At 39.8% G+C, this 20,256-nt stretch overlaps 4 protein-coding genes across 6 annotated transcripts; all 4 read left to right on the top strand.

Annotated features, from left to right (window-relative positions):
* Positions 1-511: 511 nt before the first annotated feature.
* On the top strand, positions 512-2,897 carry LOC112274059 (serine/threonine/tyrosine-protein kinase HT1). Its single transcript, XM_024503210.3, has one exon. The coding sequence runs from the start codon at positions 1,250-1,252 to the stop codon at positions 2,537-2,539; it is 1,290 nt and encodes a 429-aa protein (XP_024358978.1). The 5' UTR covers positions 512-1,249; the 3' UTR covers positions 2,540-2,897.
* Positions 2,898-11,590: 8,693 nt separating this feature from the next.
* On the top strand, positions 11,591-13,267 carry LOC149986764 (ABC transporter B family member 11-like). The gene is made up of 4 exons (XM_090245723.1): positions 11,591-11,796; positions 11,968-12,156; positions 12,418-12,484; positions 12,749-13,267. The coding sequence occupies exons 1-4, from the start codon at positions 11,591-11,593 to the stop codon at positions 13,265-13,267; spliced, it is 981 nt and encodes a 326-aa protein (XP_090101849.1).
* Positions 13,268-13,375: 108 nt separating this feature from the next.
* On the top strand, positions 13,376-15,651 carry LOC112274090 (ABC transporter B family member 19-like). The gene is made up of 5 exons (XM_090245975.1): positions 13,376-13,517; positions 13,618-13,859; positions 13,952-14,134; positions 14,250-15,107; positions 15,230-15,651. The coding sequence occupies exons 1-5, from the start codon at positions 13,376-13,378 to the stop codon at positions 15,413-15,415; spliced, it is 1,611 nt and encodes a 536-aa protein (XP_090102101.1). The 3' UTR covers positions 15,416-15,651.
* Positions 15,652-16,459: 808 nt separating this feature from the next.
* Positions 16,460-19,657, top strand: LOC112274093 (uncharacterized). Of its 3 annotated transcripts, none has more exons than XM_024503257.3 (3): positions 16,464-16,702; positions 17,272-18,166; positions 18,931-19,657. In XM_024503257.3, the coding sequence occupies exons 2-3, from the start codon at positions 17,509-17,511 to the stop codon at positions 19,275-19,277; spliced, it is 1,005 nt and encodes a 334-aa protein (XP_024359025.1). In that variant the 5' UTR covers positions 16,464-16,702; positions 17,272-17,508; the 3' UTR covers positions 19,278-19,657. The 3 variants fall into 3 exon arrangements, with proteins under 3 accessions (XP_024359023.1, XP_024359025.1, XP_024359024.1); XM_024503256.3 differs by having other exon boundaries at positions 16,467-17,084; XM_024503255.3 differs by having other exon boundaries at positions 16,460-18,166.
* The last annotated feature ends 599 nt before the right edge of the window (positions 19,658-20,256 follow it).

Below are 20,256 nucleotides of genomic sequence, written 5' to 3'. Positions count from 1 at the left end.
GATCTGGCTACACATGAACTAGTTTCGCCGCACTATTTTTCAATCCTCACTAATTGCCATAGTCGAAGTCAATGTGGCAGCAGACTTCATCACTCGGACTTGCTCTGCCCGTTGAATGCCGCGGCGACGAATGGAACGAAACAAGTTGCAGAGAAAGAAGCGAAAAAATGGTAAGGGAAAAGTCAAAACAGCGAGTCCGATGAGTAACGCCGAAGACTTTCACGGTCGCCGACCATCGCAGGGACTTGTGAATGTGGGGGGAGGGGCCAGCACAAAGTCAACTCAACGCGAATTTGAAAGTTTTCCCCCGTCGAGCGAAAACCCATTGCGAGATATCTTGTTCCGTTCGACGGAAAAATGGCAGATGAGCCGCAGAATTAGATGGGGCATCAGCACTTGGTCCTGATTCGTGCAAAATATTCTTTCATCTGCTGACGAGATATGCTGCAATGAAATTGGTTTCATGAGGGGGCCGTCGCGTTGATTTTCCGCGCCCGGGCTGAACTATCATCCGTCAACCTCGAGGGATTCGGTAGGTTGCATTGTGGCTGCATCCAAATGTCACAAGGGTGTTTGTGTTGTATGCGGCGAAGAGTTGCGACCTGGTGTGTATTGTCTTCTTCAAAAGATCGGATTTTCCTGAGAATGTTCTTCGAAATTCGGGGAACTTTCAGCAGTTCATGACTAGGTGCCAAAGCGCTGTCGCGGTGTGAGAGATGAGTCGAATGCCAATTGGCACTAGTTGAATGCTGGATGTGGGCTACCACACTAGGTTGGAAGCCTTTATAAATCCTAGTTGAACGGATTGATACTCGATACAGTGGCAAAATCAGGAGCAGACTTCTGATCGCGAAGGGAAGTTTTCTGAGACGCAAGGTATCGATCTGGCAAGACTCGGCAAGTTCTGACTCTTGTGCTCATGAAGAGATGAGTGCGCTCTTAGTTACCAGCGGGTCAGAGTTTTTGGATCGGAGGGAGGAGTTTTGGGTTATGAGGAACCCTGATGATGAAGCGGAGTTGGAGAAGATGAGTTGCGTGGTATTCTTGTGAAGACGCTTGTGTTGAAATCGCTTAAAATTTTGAATCTTGTTTTCTGTTTTCTCATAATTGGTCCTTGTACACGCCTCTGTAGAGCCGGGTGTGATCGCAAAGTTGAATTTAGGATTTGATATTTTCGATGAGTGTTGCCAGTTAGGGTTTAACTTAAGAACAGAGATTGCAATCGACAACTGAACGACTGGTTCAGACGATGGCGAAGCACCGGGAGAAAGTGACTACTGCGGAGCCAGTTCAATATGGGACAGGGCTTGGAAAACTGCATGTCGGTGGCCACGGATTCCATCCAAAGCTGGCATTTTTCGGGTTTCGTCACAACACAAAAACCATTCCGTTGGGGATTCATTTCACTGTGAAGGTTGAAGATGACCATGTGGCAGAGTTGGGGAGAGTACGAAAGTCCAGGTCGCTAGAGAGAAGTCCGAAGCTAGGAGATTCACCCGGAAGGACGAGAACAGATGAACCCAGTGCTGAGAGAGGAAGTCATCATTGGTTGAGGAAAAAGAAAAGCACTGAAGAATCCTTGGCGAGGGCTAAGAGCATCGACCCTCAGCCCACATCTAGACATCGGAAGAACGTTAAATTTTCCGACACGAAGAAACCCGAGTCATGGGCGCACTTCGTCGAGGCCTCACAAGAGGAAACTCCACACTTGGAACTTGAGGTAACGGAGGACCATCTTTGTGATTTGTCTTCACTATTCTTGGGAGAGAAATTCGCGTCCGGCAATCACACCCGGCTCTACAGAGGCGTGTACAAGGACCAAGTCGTGGCTGTGAAGATTCTCATGATAGACAGGTATGAGAATTCCGCCACCGCTACCAAGTTGGAACGCCAGTTCATTCAGGAAGTTCACAACCTGTCGCAGCTGCATCATCCCAATATCGTAACCTTTGTAGCTGCATCGTGGAAACCTCCCGTGTGTTGCTTGATCATGGAGTACGTTCCAGGCGGCTCCCTGCGAGCCTTCCTTCACAAGAAAGAATCAGGATCACTCCCGTACAAAACCATGTTGTCCATGGCACTGGATATAGCCAAGGGAATGGAATTTTTGCATTCACAAGGAGTAGTTCACCGCGACCTCAAGTCAGAAAACATCGTCCTCACCGACGATCTCCATCTCAAGTTGACCGATTTCGGCGTCGGATGCCTCGAAACGGAATGCGATTCCAACAGTGCCGACACGGGCACGTACCGCTGGATGGCTCCCGAGATGATCAGCCACCAGCACTGCTCCAAGAAGGTGGACGTGTACAGCTTCGGGATAATTCTCTGGGAGCTTGTCACCGGGTTGATCCCGTTCCAAGACATGACGCCTGTACAGGTTGCATACGCGGTTGTGAACAAGAATCTGAGGCCGCACATCCCCGCTGAGTGTCCTTCCGCTCTGCAGCACCTCATGGACTGCTGCTGGGTCGCCAATCCCGCGCATCGCCCCAATTTCTTTCAGATCGCGCAGACTCTTCAAGACTTGGCTCGCTGATTCGGTCGTTGCAGCGGGGCTGATGTCAACGACCCAACGGTGGATCTAGTAAACTCTATGCTTTTTCGGCATCGTCGATCGAAGCTGTGGTGTCGCCGCCGCCGCAGTCGCGGGCTCTCGTCGGCAGCATCGACGTGACCCAAACCGAGAGTTTATTTGCAATTGCAAAAGAGACACGAAGAGTTGTAAAGCACTTGTAGATTAGGGCACATGAGAAAGGATGTAGGACCCAAATCATTTGCAATCGATTTGTAGTGACAAATTTGACCCAATTCTTTCTTCTTTCTTTTTGCAAAGAAGAACAAAGTTTCTGCTCTTCTTGTGACAAGTTGTAAAATTTACTCAGGATTCACGTCGAGGGCATTTTCAATGCTTGTAGCTTTCTTCGAACAGTGCTTTTCTCAAAGATCTTTTTTGTCACTTTTTAATAGGAAGGAGAATTTTAACTAGGAAAGACTGATTAATATACTTATATATATATATATATATATATATATAGTAATTTGAGTAGATATAAATGTTTCTTTGGTTTTATTAATGTTGTTGTAAAACTAGTCGATTCATTGTATTTGTAGTGGATTATTTACTTACCCTCTTCAGAAATTTAATATTGTTATTTTGAATCAAATAGATTGTATTCATAGTTGTAGTCTTTAGATTGAAAGAAAAAAATTAGAAAAATAGCTAAATAGTTTCGTTGTTGGTGTAATTTAGTTTTATATTTAACTGCTTAAAGATAAGTAAAATAATCATAAATGTATGATTATATTATTACATATTTTTGTTAAAATATTAAAGTAAACAGTATTGTAATTGTATAAACATATTGATTTAAAGGCACTTTAAGTTAGTTTTTTATTAGATTTATTTATTTATTAGCATCTTTAATTGTAATATAAACATATTGATTTAAAGGCACTTTAAGTTAGTTATTAGCATCTTTAATTGTAACAAAGTGGTGGTATATGTTGAAAAGTTTTTCATGTTAAATTCTTGGGTTTGGTGTAATTTTTCCATCTTTCTTTTGAACAAACATCTTGTTATTGAAGATAAATTAGATTTTAGTTTTATTCATTTATGAAAACATACAGATTATATCCAACAACTTTGCACTGCTTAAAAAGACTCTCCTTTACAACATTGTTGCCAACCTGTCAAAGACAATGTTGTGCAAGTTACTTTCAAAACCAAACTTAATTTTTTTCCAAATGCATTATATTTTCCTCATTGTGGGTTGATTAAGTTCTCCTTCAGATTGTGCCATACTTTATATTTCAACAAAGTGTAATGTCTTATTTTTTTTGAAAAAAACTTGTAATAGATTCATAACTTGTATCATATACTCATAACCTGTATCATTCAACATGGTGTCAAACTGACTAAAATATTTAAGATGGACAATGATACTAAAACTGGCTTACCATGATAATTCAGAAAACCTCAACAAAACCAAAAAAATAGATTCAACAAAGTCAAAATTTAATGGATGTGCTCATGACACGATTTCCACTGATACTTCCTTGAGTCTTAATTAATAAACTCATGCCAGGTTCAAGTTCTGTGGGTCATGGCATGCATGTCAGCAAGCTTACCACTAAGAATTTACATGCTTTCTATGACCCACTTCAGACTTGAATATGGCATGAGTTTTATTAATTAACAGATGCCAACAGCTCAAGTCTAATTAATGACTGCAGTTGGGATATCCCATTCATGAAGTTGCATGTTTAGAGTGAAGGTCTGATCCTCAATTAATGTGTTTTTAGAGAGGCTGTCGAAGCTTGTTGGAAAGCCACAAATCTAGTGATGTTAGTTTCTCCGAATCTCACCGAGTGTACGAGATTTTTATGGCTGGACTTCAGTTTCAGGTAGCCGGAAGTGGGAAGTTCACCGACACTAGTATCATGTCTCATGACGAGAACTCAGATGTGGTGGGCCAGATAGGAACAGTAACAGATGCGCCATCGGGAAGTTTCATTCATTTGCGAAAACCACCATTGGAATAGAAACTAGCAACCTACGAGTTTAGTAGATGTTAACGATTCAGACTGTAGTGGGATCGTTCTCGACACACACTCGGCGAAGATCCATTTTCCATTAAACCACAGAGTGAATGCAGATCCGATTCACTATCGAAGGGGGGTGGAAATAGGCCTGCACAAGCTGAGCACGTTCAACGTGTAAGATAATCATAGTGGAACTGCTTTCAGATCCCTATCAAGAGTGCAGGAAACTGGAAGTACACAACGAGAGCATTCAACAACGGACGCTGCGAAATGAGGAGCACCCCCGTCCACCCACACTCCACCCGAAGCTCGTTCACTCATTCACTCACTCACTCGCAAATGCATTGCTTGTCAGGTGTCTCGCTCCATCACCTTCAACAAGGAAACCATTGCAGCGAGTACTGTCAGATAGGTCACTGAGCGGCATCCCTGCAATTTTGTAAGAATAGACAACAAAATCAACGGAGCATAGCATTTAGTTGCAGGCCAATGCCCTTTCAGATGCGTCTGGGAATGAACTCCCATGTCGGCATCAGCCTGACTACCCCCATCATGTATGACAACGGTGTTGCGAGTTCTCAGACTGAAGAACACAAAAACCATAAAATAATAAAATATAAAACAAACACACACACTCATAGACAAAAAAAGAGCAGGGGTGTTAAGAAACTTGCAATTTTCTATCAGAAGAAGTGCCTGTCCAGCAAGTCTTTCACCTTTTTGACCAACTCAGAATGGACCACTTTCTGCTGTAGTGAAATGGGTGTGTAAATATGGTGTAGACAGGCACATGTTGGGTGGAGTTTTATGGGGTTTTTTAGGGGTTTTGTGGGCCAGGTTTTTCTATAGTGGTTCTCAAGGCCACCCACTGCTTGCATTTATTATGTTGGAATTATTTTGTGTGCAGAAAGTTGTGGTGCAATGTGTGTATCATGTGAGTTTTTCACTGTCATGTGGGGGAGAAAATGTGCATCCTTGATTTGATTTGCTGGTTTTTCTAATGAAACCCTTGACTGGGACCCATTGATTTGGTAGTAGATTTTGGCAATTGTGGGTCTAATCACCTGGTAATTGTTGAGAAAGCTCCCTTGAAAACAGAATGTTGAAAATAGAAAGGAAAAGAGAAGAAGACAAGAGATAGAATGAATGTTTTTGTAGAGACTCTCATTTATCATGACATGCAGTTAGAATGGAGATTAGGTCATACTACCAAGTTCGGTTTGATGATTAGAATTTTCCTAATGCAATTTTGATACTGAGTTTTAAAAAATGGGTAATTTATTTTCATAATCTTTGCAAAAAGAGCTTGTTTACTGTCTCTATCATGCTCTTGATGTCACCATGCTTGTTTCAAATACAAACCTTACACAATTTTCATGGAATGAGAATTTAGTGTAATCATGTGGGTAAAGTTGAATCTAGAATGTTTTATTGTAAAAACAAAAAGTGAAGACATGATTAAGTGGTATTGCATCAAGGATATTAAAATTGTGAAAAATTAAGGTTGTCTATCATGATGTGATGTTAAGTTTTAGCATCATAATGTCATGACATGTCTACAATGATGGACAAAACACTTGTCACATCTTGATGTGAAAGTTGATGTAAACAAAAGAACAAAACATAGTTATCTGTCTATATTTGTTTTCATTTTTATTCTTTTGTGCAATATTCAGATAAAGTTTAGGAGAAATTTACAAGAATAAGGTTAAAGTATAAAGTATTATTTTAACTTTGATTGATATTAAAGATAATTATCATTTGGTCATTTTTAAAAAATAAAGATGCATTGATAATTATATATTTTTTGCATTATTATTTTCTAGAATAAATCTGATTTTTATAAGTTAAAAATATGAATATAAATTGAAAATATATTTTATAATGATTTAAATTATTTTTTAGGGAACGACTAGGTGGAAACCCTTTTTCTTGCATAGACACCCTCCAAGTCACACATCCCTACGTATACACAATAAAATTCTTATTTGTACTAAAAAAATTTAGAACAAAATTATGGTAAATAATTTGTGTGTAATGGTTTATGAAACTTTTATTTTCTGATTAAAATTTTAAAAATATTATAATAAAATTTATGAAATTCTTTCATTAATTTTAAAAAACTCATTAATTTCATCAAAAGAATATTTTATTCTAAATTTATTCTAATTTTTTTTGATATAAATAAGAGTTTTATTATGTGTATACAAAGGTGCATGGTATGGAAGGATATCCATGCAATAAGTAGAGGGTTTCTACTTAGCAATTTCTATATTTTATAATAATTTTGTAGAAGTAAAATTTATTTATTTATTTAGATTTTTATAAATTTTTAACTTATGCCAATGTACATCACATGTTCCATATACATAAATACTTGTAAATAACAAGAGAAATATAAGTTAAAGAAGGAATTCACGAAAGTAAGAGTAACTTTGAAATCTTCTCTGTTTATATTAATTACAATGTTAAAAAAATAATTTTTTAAGATTCTAATATTATACTATCTAAATTACTACAAAAAAAATTCTTTTTTTGACTTTCTAATCTTTTATACAATTACATTTTCAAAAAAATTGAATTGAATTTCTTCATTTATATCATATAATAATTACTAGTAATTTTTTGATTTTTAGAAGAAAATTTAAAATATTAATTATTTATAATAGAAAATATTCTAAAACATATTTATCTATTTCTAATATATAAATTCGATTAAATATTCTTTTCTTGATGAGAATTAATTTAACTTCAAATTAGTATTTGATTTGAATATCGTTTTAACTAGAATGGTAAAAAATATTTCTCTCAAGTAGAAATTTTATTTTGATTTTTCAATAAAATAAATATTAATATTAAATTATAACATAATTTCATTGTAAAATCTTATAATTATTATATTTATAAAATAAATATAAATTTTAGTTTTATTTATAAAATAAATATAAACTTTATATTTATTTTATTGTAAAGTCTTGCAACAACTTTTTTGTTTAAAAATATTTTTAATTTCAGATAAAAATTAATAATTTACTGTCATCTTAAAAATTATTTCTATTTTTTAATTTTTAAAATAATTTATTATTATTAGAATATCATTTATTCTTAAACTTTAACAAATTAAAATAGCTAATTCTTTTCCTGCAAATTTTTTACTAATTTCTCTTAAAATATAATACTTTGTGTTATAATCTATAATCTATGAAAATATAAAATTATATATTTTATAAAATAACTTTATCTTTAATAGAAGTTTTTGTGAGTAATAAATGTCGATATAATTATATGATTGATATTTTACTTAATAAAGTTACAATTAAAAGGTTTTTATTTTTTTATCTCATTTTGCAATTAGTTTTAAAGTAGTGTACTACTGTAATGTTAAATTTTATATCTAGGATTTAAATAAACTTCTCCCAAAGTTTAGAAACAAGTTACCTATTCTATTAAAAACATATTTTAATCAAGAAACTTATTAGTCTAATAAATATTATGTTTAGAAAGTTTAGAAATTTATTTTCTAATTATTCTCTTATTATGCAAAATCAAATATGTCAACTTAATTAAAAATACAACCACCACTCAAATAAAGTCCTTTATGGTAGAACTCAGAAGGTCAATAATAAGATTTGTAGATAAAAGCAATAAAAAACCTTCAAATATTCGAAATATATATAAAGGTCCATGCTATCAATGTATAATATCTTTACTTTCGCATATATTATAAAACTAATTGGTTAAAAATAATCAAACACTTTATTTTATTTTCTTATCCAATTTTTTTATAAATAGCTTTTATACATATTACTAATCAAAAAACTTTTTTTTAATAATAAGTAGTTATATTTATCATATCTTTATATTATAAAAAAATAAATTAAATTTTTATGAAAAAATAGTAGTAGATTATAGAATTTTTCATATCATCTATAAGTTTATCTATTATGAATATAATATATTTATTTTTCATACAAAAAATTAAAATATAATGTTATTATTATTTTATTTTTTAAAATTAGAATAAAAATTAAATAATATAAAATATTTTCATAGATAGATATTTTACTAAAAAATCCTTATTCTCAAGAACGAACTTTGTGGAGTATAATCTATATAATAAAATAAAAGAAAATTAATATAATTTTAAAAATTAGTTAATAAAAATCTTACTAACATCTTTATATGTCAAATATATAGTATATTTATTTTTAGTAAAAATTACTCCATGTTAAGATTATCAAATTGAAGAATATCTTTCAAATAAATGAAGGAAAATGTTAAATAGACCCAAATTTTACTAAACCAACCTACCCATGATGAAGAATATGGTTATCATGATGAATATGGTTGATTTTCAATGGTTTCAGATCTAGTAGTGGAAAAATAAATCTAGAGGTTATTTTACTTTATTTTATTTTTTTATGATGGCTAGGATGGGTTAGTCAATTTAGTAAAAGCCTGGGTCTACTTAACATTCCCCTAAATTAAAATCATTTTATTTATTTTTTTATAGACAATCAAATGAAACTTGGATTAATTTTACCATGTCCTATTTTTCAAGTGAAACTTCAAAATCATTTTACACTTTGCAAAATATCAATAAACTTTTATAAAAAAATTACATTGCTTTTATGCTGACAACAAAGTCATTTAATAGTTGGTCAATAAATCCTTGGTATCTGAACACATTGCAAGTTTGTTGCTCTCATTCCTTCAGGTAGATGTTTGTTTGGTTTATAACCACATCAAATCCATAGAGCACTAATATAATATAATTTATGATTTTTATTTAATTTAGCTAGCAAGTTTGACATAAACACATCAAATATACTTGACAGTGCTAGACTTCCTAGCATCCAATTGGGCTAAATTACTCTAGTTACCAATTGGATGCTAGGAAGTCTAGCACTGTCAAGATTATGAAGAACTTAAATCACTTTTAATCTTTTCATACCAACATACTTAAAAGTGATTTAAGTTCTTCAAGCAATTTAAGGATGATACTCATATAAAAATAGGATGAAAATACGATTATGTTAAAAGTGATTTAAGTTCTTCAAGCAGTTTAAGGATGATACTCATATAAAAATAGGATGAAAGTACGATTATGTGAAGAAAAAACACCTGCCAACAAGTACAAATGCTAATACTGTCACAGTAAGCCTGTTTAAAAGGTCTACATTCTGCTACTCAACAATGGGAAGGTGGGGAGTGTGATCAGCAAGCCCATTTGAGCAAGAGGCAATGGTTCTGACCAAGAGGGGTCTGGAATCGCTTGCTTTTACCAGATCTTGTAATTCGCATGACGGCATTCGGCTGGTGTGACTGCAGTCATGATGCTCTTTGTTGTCACTCAGTGAGAAGGTGACAGGCTAATCTAATAATTCAATGAAGATTAAATGTAAGAGGGTTTCATCGAAAAGGAAAAAATTGACGCAAACATATGATGACGTTCCCTGCAGTTCCAACACTTCTCTACCCAGTTGACAGAGTCTCCACAAGACAACTTTGTGACGGAAGTTATCATCAGTAGAAATCAGTTGCTGAGTGAACTAGTATATATACCGCAAAGCCCCTTGATCCCAAGAAGCCAAAAGCTTAAGAATAGTTGCCGGAACCAACCTGCAGGGCAGCAGCTACAGCGACTGTCGTGAAAGGGGTAATCCAGCTAGCATGGGGGGTGGAAGAGATGAGCAACCCGCACCACATTCGGAGCGCGCACAATGTGGAGGATGGAGCAGGGCCAAAGTTCAAACAGCTGAAGGGGGTCGATTCCTCGCAATCACACGACCCAATGTGCAAATGAAGCAGAAGGTGCAGACCATATCCGTCATCCAGCTCTTCGCCTTCGCTGATGCCATCGACTGCCTCCTGCTCTTCATCGGCACGGTGGGGGCTGTCATCCATGGGTGTGGCCTTCCCATTTACTTCTTGTTCTTCGGGAAGCTTTTGGATGGATTCGGTGCCAATGCCAGCAATCCCAGCAAGATGATAGAAATCATAAATCAGGTAGCGTTCACAGGCTGGTGCATGAATCCTAGATGATTGGTTTGGACGTTAATGTTGGCTGCTGTTTGATATTAGGAGGGCTGCAACTTCTGACTGTGTGAATGATCATGAGATGCCAGAACGTAATGTACCTTTGCTTTACCGGCCTCGCGGTTTGCATCGCATCTTGGGCAGGTGCAGTTCAGTCCATCTCCACTCTGTCTTTTAGTTCCGTTCTCAATGATTTGTATGCACACAAATTGTTGAGAGTTCTCTCGCATCATCTGGAGTTCCTTCACAAAGATGTACACTGATTGCATGCAAAAACTTAACTCTACACCCCCTCTCTAAAAAGATCCGAGACTCTCTGCTCCATATATTGTATCTAGATAAATTATTTTCAACATTGGCATAAGGACATGGGCCTTGCTTGTCGATCATCATAGTGCAGAGGTGGCAGCATGGATGCAAACAGCCGAGCGACAAGCTGCTCGCATCCGTGTCCGCTACTTACAAGCCATTCTGAAGCAAGACGTGAGCTTCTTTGACACCGACGTCCACACGGGTGAAATAGTTAGTAGCATCTCCTCCGACACTCTTCACATTCAAGATGCGATTGGCGAGAAGGTAACTCAATTCCAAAGCTGGGGTCCTATCGGAATGTTCTCACTCGTTTCTGATAACCGAGCGCTTCAACCATGATCTTCAGTTCTGGATCCCAGAAACCTAGAGCTTGTGATTTAATTTGTCAATTACTGCAGATGGGAAACTTCGTTCAATACGCCTGTACCTTCATTAGCGGCTTCGCTGTTGCGTTCTCCGCAACTTGGAAGCTCTCCCTTGTTACGCTGGGTGTCTTGCCCCCCATTGCACTCATTGGGGTGGCTTACGCTGCTTCACTGACTGGGATCACTTCCAAGATCAGCAAGCGTATGCAGAGGCGGGGAGAATAGCTGAACAGGTACGGCTGAATTGCAACTTGTACATCTTCAAAGCAGCATGCACGTCTTCGAATCAACTCCTGAACATCTATACTAACGTTTGGAAAAAAATTGCAATGAAATTTTTGGACAAGACAGAGCATTGCACAAATCCGCACTGTGCATTCATTCGTGAACGAAGAGAAGGCGGCCAAGTCATATTCGGCGTGTCTGCAGAGGTCCTTGAAGCTGGGGTATCAGGGAGGCATCGCAAAGGGGGTTGGCATGGGTTCATCATTCTTTGTGGTAACCAGCTGCTGGGCGCTTCTCCTTTGGTATGCTGGTGTGCTCGTTCGCCATGGCGAAACCAACGGCGGAGAAACGTTGGCCACTATCTTTAGCATCAGTACTGCATCATTGTAAGAACATCTTACCTATGTGCTTATACAGTGATCAACACCGACATACTTACAAATGGTAGTTCGAAGATCCTCAAGATTTCGTGCTTGTGCAGGTCTTTGGGGCAGGCGATGTTGAGCGTGCCGGTGTTTTCGAAAGCAAAAGCTGCCGCGTTCAAGATGTTTAAGCTGATAGCTCGGAAACCTAAAATTGACCTCCAGACAGCATCAACAAAAGAGCTTGAGTTTGTTCAAGGCCTCATTGAGTTCAAAAATGTGGAATTTTGTTACCCATCTCGACCAGGGTAAATTGTGCTGCGGAACTTTTCACTTAACATTCCTGCAACGAAGACGGTGGCCATTGTTGGGAGGAGCGGAGCAGGCAAATCAACCGTGCTTTCTTTAATAGAACGTTTCTATGATCCCAACTGAGGTCGATCGAAATCCTATACGTGTCAATCCTCATGAGCGATATTTGTTTCATAATTACTGAACTTCTGTTCTTGCACAACCTTATTTTAAATGATATCCAAGACTGAAATCGGAACTCTATCATTTTAATACAGGTGGACTGCTTCTAGACTGAGTCAATTTCAAGAATTTGCCTTTGAAGTGGCTCCGCGGACAGATTGGGTTAGTGAGCCAGGAGCCTGCTCTCTTTGCCACAAGCATCAAGGAAAACATACTCTAAGGTAAACCAGATGCAACAGAGAGGGACATCGAAGAAGCTTGCATTGCGGCAAATGCTCATGATTTCATATCAGCATTTCCAGAATCTTACGAAACTCAGGTGTGAAACGAAGACTTGCTGTTGGAAGCAAATAATCCATGGACTTACATTACCTGCTTCTCAAGGTCTGTTTTCTTGAAAGGATTCAATCTGGCTGCCTCTTTCAGGTTAGCGAGCGCGGTGTTCAACTGTCGGGAGGACAAAAGCAACGCATCGCGATTGCAAGAGCCATCCTGAGAAAACCAAGGATTCTTCTACTTGATGAAGCAACTAGTGCAGTGGACGCATCCTCAGAAAGGTTGGTGCAAGAGGCGCTGGACAAAGTGGTTGTCGGCCGAACCACAGTCAGCGTTGCCCATCGCCTATCAACTGTCCGCAACGCAAACATCATCGCCGTTGTTCAAGAAGGTACCATAGTGGAGATGGGGGATCATCAAAGTTTACTGGAGAAGCAGGGCGCCTATTTCTCCCTCTTCCAACTCCAAGGGAATCAGATGGGCAAACCCAGCGACACATTTAGCAATAGTTCCTCCCCAACTGATTCAAATTTGTATAATGCTAAAAAATGTGGTTCTGCGTTGCCAATCTCTCGAGTGACTGAATGGGCGATGGCCGCCTTCCCACCTTCAAACCGGGAGATGACCCTGTGGCGCGTTATCAAATTGAACAGACCAGAGTGGTGCTAGGGGATTTTCGGTGCCCTTGGGTCAGTTATCGCTGGGCTAATTAATCCACTCTTCGGTGTAATCCTGTCTAATGTTCTATTCTCTTTCTATGACCCTGATCAACACCGGATGCAGAAGAACATTGGCAAGGATGCAGTCGAAATGATTTGCGTGGCGGGAGTTGCAACAATCGGCTACACTGCGCAACATTCTTTCTTTGGAATCATGGGAGAGAACCTGCTTAAGCGTATCCGGGAACTAACGTTTGAGAGTGAGTTTTGAGAACTTTTCCTCGAATTCTGATTTACAATGACGTTCCGCGACTTCTGTTTGACAATTCTCTTCAACCAATTGAGATGCAAACATTGCAGACATTTCGAAGAACGAGATAAGCTGGTTCGATCTGGATGGGAACAACAGCTCGCAGTTGTGCTCTCGCCTGTCAACAGACGCTACAACAGTCAAAGGTGCTGTCGGAGATCGCATCTCCCTGATGATCAGTAGTTTCAGCTGTATGCTGGCAACGTGCGTCATTGCCTTCACCTTTCAATGGAAGATGACATTAGTAATGCTCGCCATATTTCCGCTCCTCCTGTTCGGCAATATCTGCCAGGTAGGTGACCAGAACCCGACTACAAAGAACTAGTCCGTATTTCTAATGTGATCATCTTGACCTAACATGTACATTCTTGAACCTTGGAGTAGAGAATCATCTTGGCAGGGTACTCGAAGGATGTTGCATCCGCGCATACTCGCTCAGGCATGATCGCCGGGGAAGCCGTCAGCAACATCCGCACTGTTGCTGCATTCAACGCTGAGGACTGTGTCATGAACCTCTTTCGACACGAGCTTGCAATACCCTTGGAGCGAAGTTCTTGGCGCGGACAGGTATCAGCTGTGTTCCTTCCACAAGCTTTCGTCTACCATCACTATTTTGAACGTGCTTAAAATTCCAATTACTTGAAGCTCGAACGGAGAGCTTGAGATAATTGGCACATTGCAGGTTGCAGGAATCAGCTTTGGAATCTCCCAGCTATGCTTGTACGGGTCTTATGCACTCAGCTTATGGTATGGAGGCGAGCTGATAGGAAAAGACGAAGCAAGCTTCGATGAAATCATTAAAACCTTCCTGGTCCTCAGCATCTCCGCGTTTTCGATTGCGGATGCTCTAGCATTGTTGCCAGATGCAGCCAAGGGAAGCCAAGCGTTACAGTCTGTATTCGCCATCCTCGACCGCCGCACCAAGATTGACACTGTCGATCCCAACGCCGAGGTTATAGAGACCGTCAGAGGCGACATAAAATTCCATCATGTATCTTTCTCGTATCCTTCTCGTTCAGATGTGCAGATCTTCAGAGACTTGAACCTGGAGGTGAAGGCCGGCAAGTCCTTGGCTCTTGTCGGACCAAGCGGGTCCGGAAAGAGCTCAGTCATCGCTCTTTTGGAAAGATTCTACGATCTAACCTCCGGGAGTGTGTTCATCGACGGCAAGGATATCCGAAAAGTAAACTTAAAGAGTTTACGGAGAAGGATTGCATTTGTTTCACAAGAACCTGCGCTGTTCGCCACAACAATATTTGAGAATATACTCTTCGGATGTGACAGCATTGCCTCCGAGCAAGAGGTTTACGCAGCTGGCAAAATAGCCAATGCACACAACTTCATCAGTGCGCTGCCGGATGGTTACAATACTCAGGTTGGAGAAGGCGGCATCCAACTCTCGGGAGGCCAGAAACAGCGGGTAGCAATTGCTCGAGCAATTTTGAAGAATCCTGCTATCTTGCTCCTGGATGAAGCCACAAGCGCGCTGGATGCCGGGTCTGAGATGGTTGTCCAAGACGCCTTGGATCAATTAATGCTGGTACTATCTCCATTCCCCTGCTTCGGATTCCATAAAGTTAATATCCTGTTTGATGGGTGCAGTGCGTTTGCAAAGTTTCGTGGTTTGGAATTTCTCATTAGACCATTTGGTAACATCCTCAGGATAGAACGACTGTACTCGTGGCACATCGACTCTCAACTATCCGGAACGCGGACAGCATTGCTGTGATTCAAGATGGTGAAATCGTTGAAGAAGATACCCATGAAAACCTGATTGCAAGACCTGGCAGCGTCTATGCCCGTCTAGTCAATCTGCAAAATCATGTAAAAATTGATAGGATGACTTAGTGAATCATTTTTTAGAGCATTATTTTAATCTGTACAGACTAAGTTTGGAGCAGGTGACTATGTTAGATGCTGTGCATAAAACTTACGTTGCCACCTTAAACTGAGAACCTCACAAGTGCCTCGATAACGATCAGTCACGCACGAAGTTTCAAATGATCATTCCAGAAGACTAATGCAGTCAAAAAAATGTACAAGTCCATTTAAGGGCGACTTAACCATGGAATACGTACCAATAACACTTGCTAAAGGCGGTGACGGGAGGACCACTTCATCTTCCACACACACTGCTTACGAGCTCAGCAGTTTAACATGCATATGGACATAATTAGAAGGCGTATGTAGATAAACGGTGACTGATTGTCGGAGCAAAAAGCTTTGCAACAAAGACCAAATACAGTGTAATACTTTCCAATTACCATTGTTTTCTACAATTGTCCGCAATGAGAACATGAATCGCAAATCACTTTAAAAGACTGTCGGAAAAAATAAAGGATTTACGGGCTACAAGCCACAGAATGCATCTATAATTATATTCTCAACATCTCGACATGTCATTCTGTAAACTGTACAAATTAATGAGACTACCTGAACAGAATCACTACTCGCTGCTTCAAGGTTTAAGAATTTTCCATGAAACTTGAGTAAGTATCCTAGCTTGTGAAGCTAAAATGTACATCCCTAATTAACTCAGGCATGGATCTTCGACAGCAGTGTGAAATTCCGTAAGCTCAGCCTCGTCTATCTGCTGACTCTTTCTATACAGCATAGATCAATCGGTGCAGGATCCTGACGCAAGGAGTACATGCATAAAGAGATCGATGTACAGAAAAATTCGTGAAGAGATCAGTGTACACACAAATCCGTGAAAGAATTAGACACTTGTCGCAAACCCTAACGCAACTATTCGATGTGGGCGATGAATGAATGAGCGGACTGGGTGAGCCAGATGAGGTTACCGGCTAAATCCGGTGGCGACGAACGGCCTCACCGGCTGGTTTCTTGAGCAAGAGTCAATGTTTCGGAAAACCATTTCCAACCCCAATCCCGGCATTTGCGATCTCACTCGAACGGTTGTCCTCCATTGTGAATAAGTTTGCATGGAATCGAAGAAACTTGCTGTTGAAGCAGTGGGCAGTAGATCGAGCATTGTGAGGTGTCATTACTTCGGTGAATGTTGGGCTTTGCTCTGGGTTTTGCGTTTGTGGGTTTCGATCCGCTCCCTGCGCGGCATGGTTATTGGAGTTGGAGCTTGAGCCGCGAATTAGTGCTCTCGTCTTATTTCGAGATGTGGGTATTGCATTTTTTTGCACTTGATACACTTTGCTGTGCGTTCTAGGTTAGTGGTGCATTCGAAGCTGGAAATCGGAGTAATCTAGGGTGAGAGAAAGCTCCGGTGATGGGGTTTTAACTGATGGATTGAAGGCTATTTCCTCGTGTGAAGGTTTTTGTTGATCTTTCTTATCAAGCACTTGTGTTCAATTAGAAGGGAGAGATTCGGATCCTGGGAGGAGTATTACGAACGTTTTCGGATGTATGTTCATTTGTGAGGAGGGTTACCGTATCAAGCTATTATTAGCAGTGTATGGCCAGGATGTATCTTGATGAGTCTGGATACGCATCTTCAACAGAATAAAAGAGGAGGCTTATTAAGGGTACATGCTTAGATGCTGTAAGTTTAGCTCTTCAGCCTGTAAAGGAATGAAAGATATCAGAGTGTTCTCATCGGAGTTTCGCAAATAGAAGTTGCAACCTGGCGTGAATTTGAGAACATACTTCTTATTCTGCAACTGCTTGGCTAAGGGTAAGGGTGAAGGTATGTGAAATTCTGATGAGATTTTAGTGGAGCTTGATATCAGAGGCTGGGTAGGTGAAGAGGGATCATTTCGCAAAGCGCCAATTCTCGCCGTCAAATGTGACAATAGGTGAAACCCAGGTTTCTTCTTTCTACAAATCAAGGGGATTGAATTGGTATCAACAGGTTCTCTGTTGCCGTTATACTTTGCGAGGGTGGTGAATCTCACATCTTAGGGAGCCAACTGCCTTCTTTGTGGGTTCTATACGGCGAGGTAGAATATTGTTCCTTATGATCAGAGATGGACCTGCATCATGGTGGCGAATACCGGCGTGAACTCTCTCTCGTTGATCCAACTCACTCTTCACACGAAGGGGACGAGGCCCATCTATCAGACCCCGACCAAATTCTGCACGAGTCTAATGGCAGCCACGCAAATGGCAACAGTCATTTAATTGATGCTGGCAATCATCAGTCTCTCCTTGCACTCGAAGATGCGGTAGTATATGGGCATCCTCAGGGCTCACGGTGTGGACGTATATATAAGAAGAGCAATTGGGTGGTAGAGGAGATGTTGATTTTACAGGCAGCAAAAAGAGAGGATCTTCACCGCCATGAACGAAGTGGCAAGGGCTCTCAAAACCCTGCGCAGGAGAGGTGGAACTGGATTGAGGACTATTGCTGGGCTTCCGGGCTTCAGCGAAGCGCTCAGCAGTGCCATGATAAGTGGGAGGTCATCTCAACAGCTTACAAGAAAGTCTATAATAATGAGAAGCATGCGTGTAATGGACATAAGTCTTATTGGAACATGACGCCCGAGGAGCGGAAGAGAAATAAACTGCCTCCTAACTTTCAGAAAGAGATATTCAATGCTTTATTAGAGTGGTCTAACACCAAGACCAGGAATTCGGACTCAGGAGAGCTTGTCGTTGACACTTCTGGGCCTTTGGGGCCATCAGGTTTGTTCTTCAATTCGTTTGAGTATTTGATATGTTGGCCTTTGATGTTAGTCTTCATGGCTGTCGGCCGTTTTAAACTGCAGTACTTAGTCTTTACCCTCTTGGTTTTAAAAAACCACCGTACATATACGTGTACTTTCTTTTTGTTAACTTTTCCCTGCTAACTAGTTGTCTTTCGAATTTTTACCAATCTATATAGATTTATGACTGTCTGTAATTTTAATCCTAGTCACTTGAGTATGTTATGCGTGCCCTTTCATTGCTAGGTCAGATTCTAATTTATGGTGAATAATGCGATCTGTGATGTTCTCTGCGCACGACATTCAAATCGAACAACTCAACGAGTAATATAATTTGCTGTAGTTAATTGAATTCTTTGACGGCTTCTGAATTAGGATCGCAATAGTGGTTTTCTTTAGAGTTTCTATTCAACAATGAAGTGGATGTCTCTGCACATTCACAACCTTAACACAGATGTGTCCGAAAAGTTTCAAGCGAACCTGGTTGCTAACTGCCTACGTAGATTACTCAAGTATCTTTCCTAGGCCGTGAACGCTACAGCTCTTATACATCTTGTTGTTGATGCGTATATTTTCTCGTATAGGCTGTCAGGCTGCCATGCAACATTCTGTGCAGTGTTTCAATCAAGGGGAAAGCTCTGTGATGTTTATTCTCGGTATTACGTGTCCATCTAATGTGAATTCTATGGATTGAGAGGATCACAACGTCAGCCTCTAAGTTTGTCGAGCATGCTCCGCTTGCAGGTGTTAAAGCAGAGCTTGTGGACTCCGACGATGAGAGCGGTGAGGAAACAAGCGGCCCACACCTGTCTGGGAAGAAGAGAAAGCTGTTGTCGAGAGCAGATGAAGCTCTGGCTTCTATACTGGTCCGCAACAATAAAAATGTGGTCGAAGCGATGTTAGAATCTGAAGATAGGAAAGACAAGCGACACCGAGAGGACCTGGAGATGGAGAGGGTGAAGCTGGAGTTAGAGAAAGAGAAGTTCCGGGGCGCTATGAAACTTGGAAGTGGTTACATAGATGCTCTGGTTAACATTGGGGATGGTCTGAAACAGCTCAGTGCCGCTCTTTGTGCAAATATCCGTTCATGACGTGGGTTGGTGTTTCTGCTGCTCAATATTTTTTAGATTTTGAATTCATCACAAGTTGATGAGCAAGAATTCCTTCGCGGAGTGACAAGCCGAGCCTTTCGACATGGCATCTGAGCTCAGCTGCAGGGTATTGCAGCATATCTGCTGAACATTATTGAGTTTACTTGTCAACTCCTACTCGACCATTGCTGAAATAGCAAGAACATTCTCTGTACTGTAGTTGCAAGTGGATTTCAAAACCTTATGTATGAAGCGCAGAAAACATTATCTAGAGCTCTCTTTGCTGTCAAAGCTCTGTCGTCCCTTTCACAGAAATCCATTGCGTTGAAGGATTACAGCGTTTCTTTGAAGACAATTGAAAGGAAGAAGGTTTTAAGGCATGCTGGGCAATTTCGAGCCCTGTGTTAGTGTCGATGCGTAATCACTTGTCTCGAGATAACCCACACTCAACCTATATTGGTCACTGCGTAGTAGAGTTGATTGATGCCTCATGTCTCTTGTGAAAGGCATTCTTAGTAATCTTGCATTTTAAGAGATGCCAGAAGCATGTTGCCACCCTTCGAAATAACACATAATAACGCATATTGTGCAGGAGCCTGGTCATATAATGCTAACACGCGTAATCCATGTGTATAACTTCTGGAGTAAGAACTTACCGAATGGCTCCACAAATACATCTAGTTGCTCGCCGGTACTTATGTGCCGACGTTTTACTTCCTTTACTATCATTGTTTCTACTGTGAGATGATATTGTATCCCTGTGATTGTAAACATCATGAAACACTGTGTGGCAGTTTTTTTACTGCTTTGACTAGTGCAAATCTACAGCTTTTGATTCCCCCAACTATGTTATCAAACACAGAGTCTTCAGAACTATCTAACACTGTAGGGTGTTTATCATCCTGTGGAATTGAGGAATACCATGGATTGTTGTCTGCAATGCCAGGCACGAAATGTTGACCCTAGCAGGAAAATATTG

This window comes from Physcomitrium patens, chromosome 21 (genome assembly GCF_059467195.1).
Source record: "Physcomitrium patens ecotype Gransden chromosome 21, ASM5946719v1, whole genome shotgun sequence".
NCBI classification, from domain to species: Eukaryota; Viridiplantae; Streptophyta; class Bryopsida; order Funariales; family Funariaceae; genus Physcomitrium; species Physcomitrium patens.
Note: the sequence above shows the minus strand (reverse complement) of the source record. Positions and strands in the feature narration are given on the sequence as shown.

Coding starts and splice junctions, on each gene's coding strand:
- LOC112274059 (XM_024503210.3), top strand. CDS start 1,250: ATGGCGAAGCACCGGGAGAAAGTGACTACTGCGGAGCCAGTTCAATAT.
- LOC149986764 (XM_090245723.1), top strand. CDS start 11,591: ATGAAATTTTTGGACAAGACAGAGCATTGCACAAATCCGCACTGTGCA. Junction 12,157..12,417: donor TGTTACCCATCTCGACCAGG/GTAAATTGTGCT, acceptor ATTTTAATACAG/GTGGACTGCTTCTAGACTGA. Junction 12,485..12,748: donor TGGCTCCGCGGACAGATTGG/GTTAGTGAGCCA, acceptor TGCCTCTTTCAG/GTTAGCGAGCGCGGTGTTCA.
- LOC112274090 (XM_090245975.1), top strand. CDS start 13,376: ATGCAGAAGAACATTGGCAAGGATGCAGTCGAAATGATTTGCGTGGCG. Junction 13,518..13,617: donor CCGGGAACTAACGTTTGAGA/GTGAGTTTTGAG, acceptor CAAACATTGCAG/ACATTTCGAAGAACGAGATA. Junction 15,108..15,229: donor CCTTGGATCAATTAATGCTG/GTACTATCTCCA, acceptor TAACATCCTCAG/GATAGAACGACTGTACTCGT.
- LOC112274093 (XM_024503255.3), top strand. CDS start 17,509: ATGGACCTGCATCATGGTGGCGAATACCGGCGTGAACTCTCTCTCGTT. Junction 18,167..18,930: donor TGGGCCTTTGGGGCCATCAG/GTTTGTTCTTCA, acceptor CTCCGCTTGCAG/GTGTTAAAGCAGAGCTTGTG.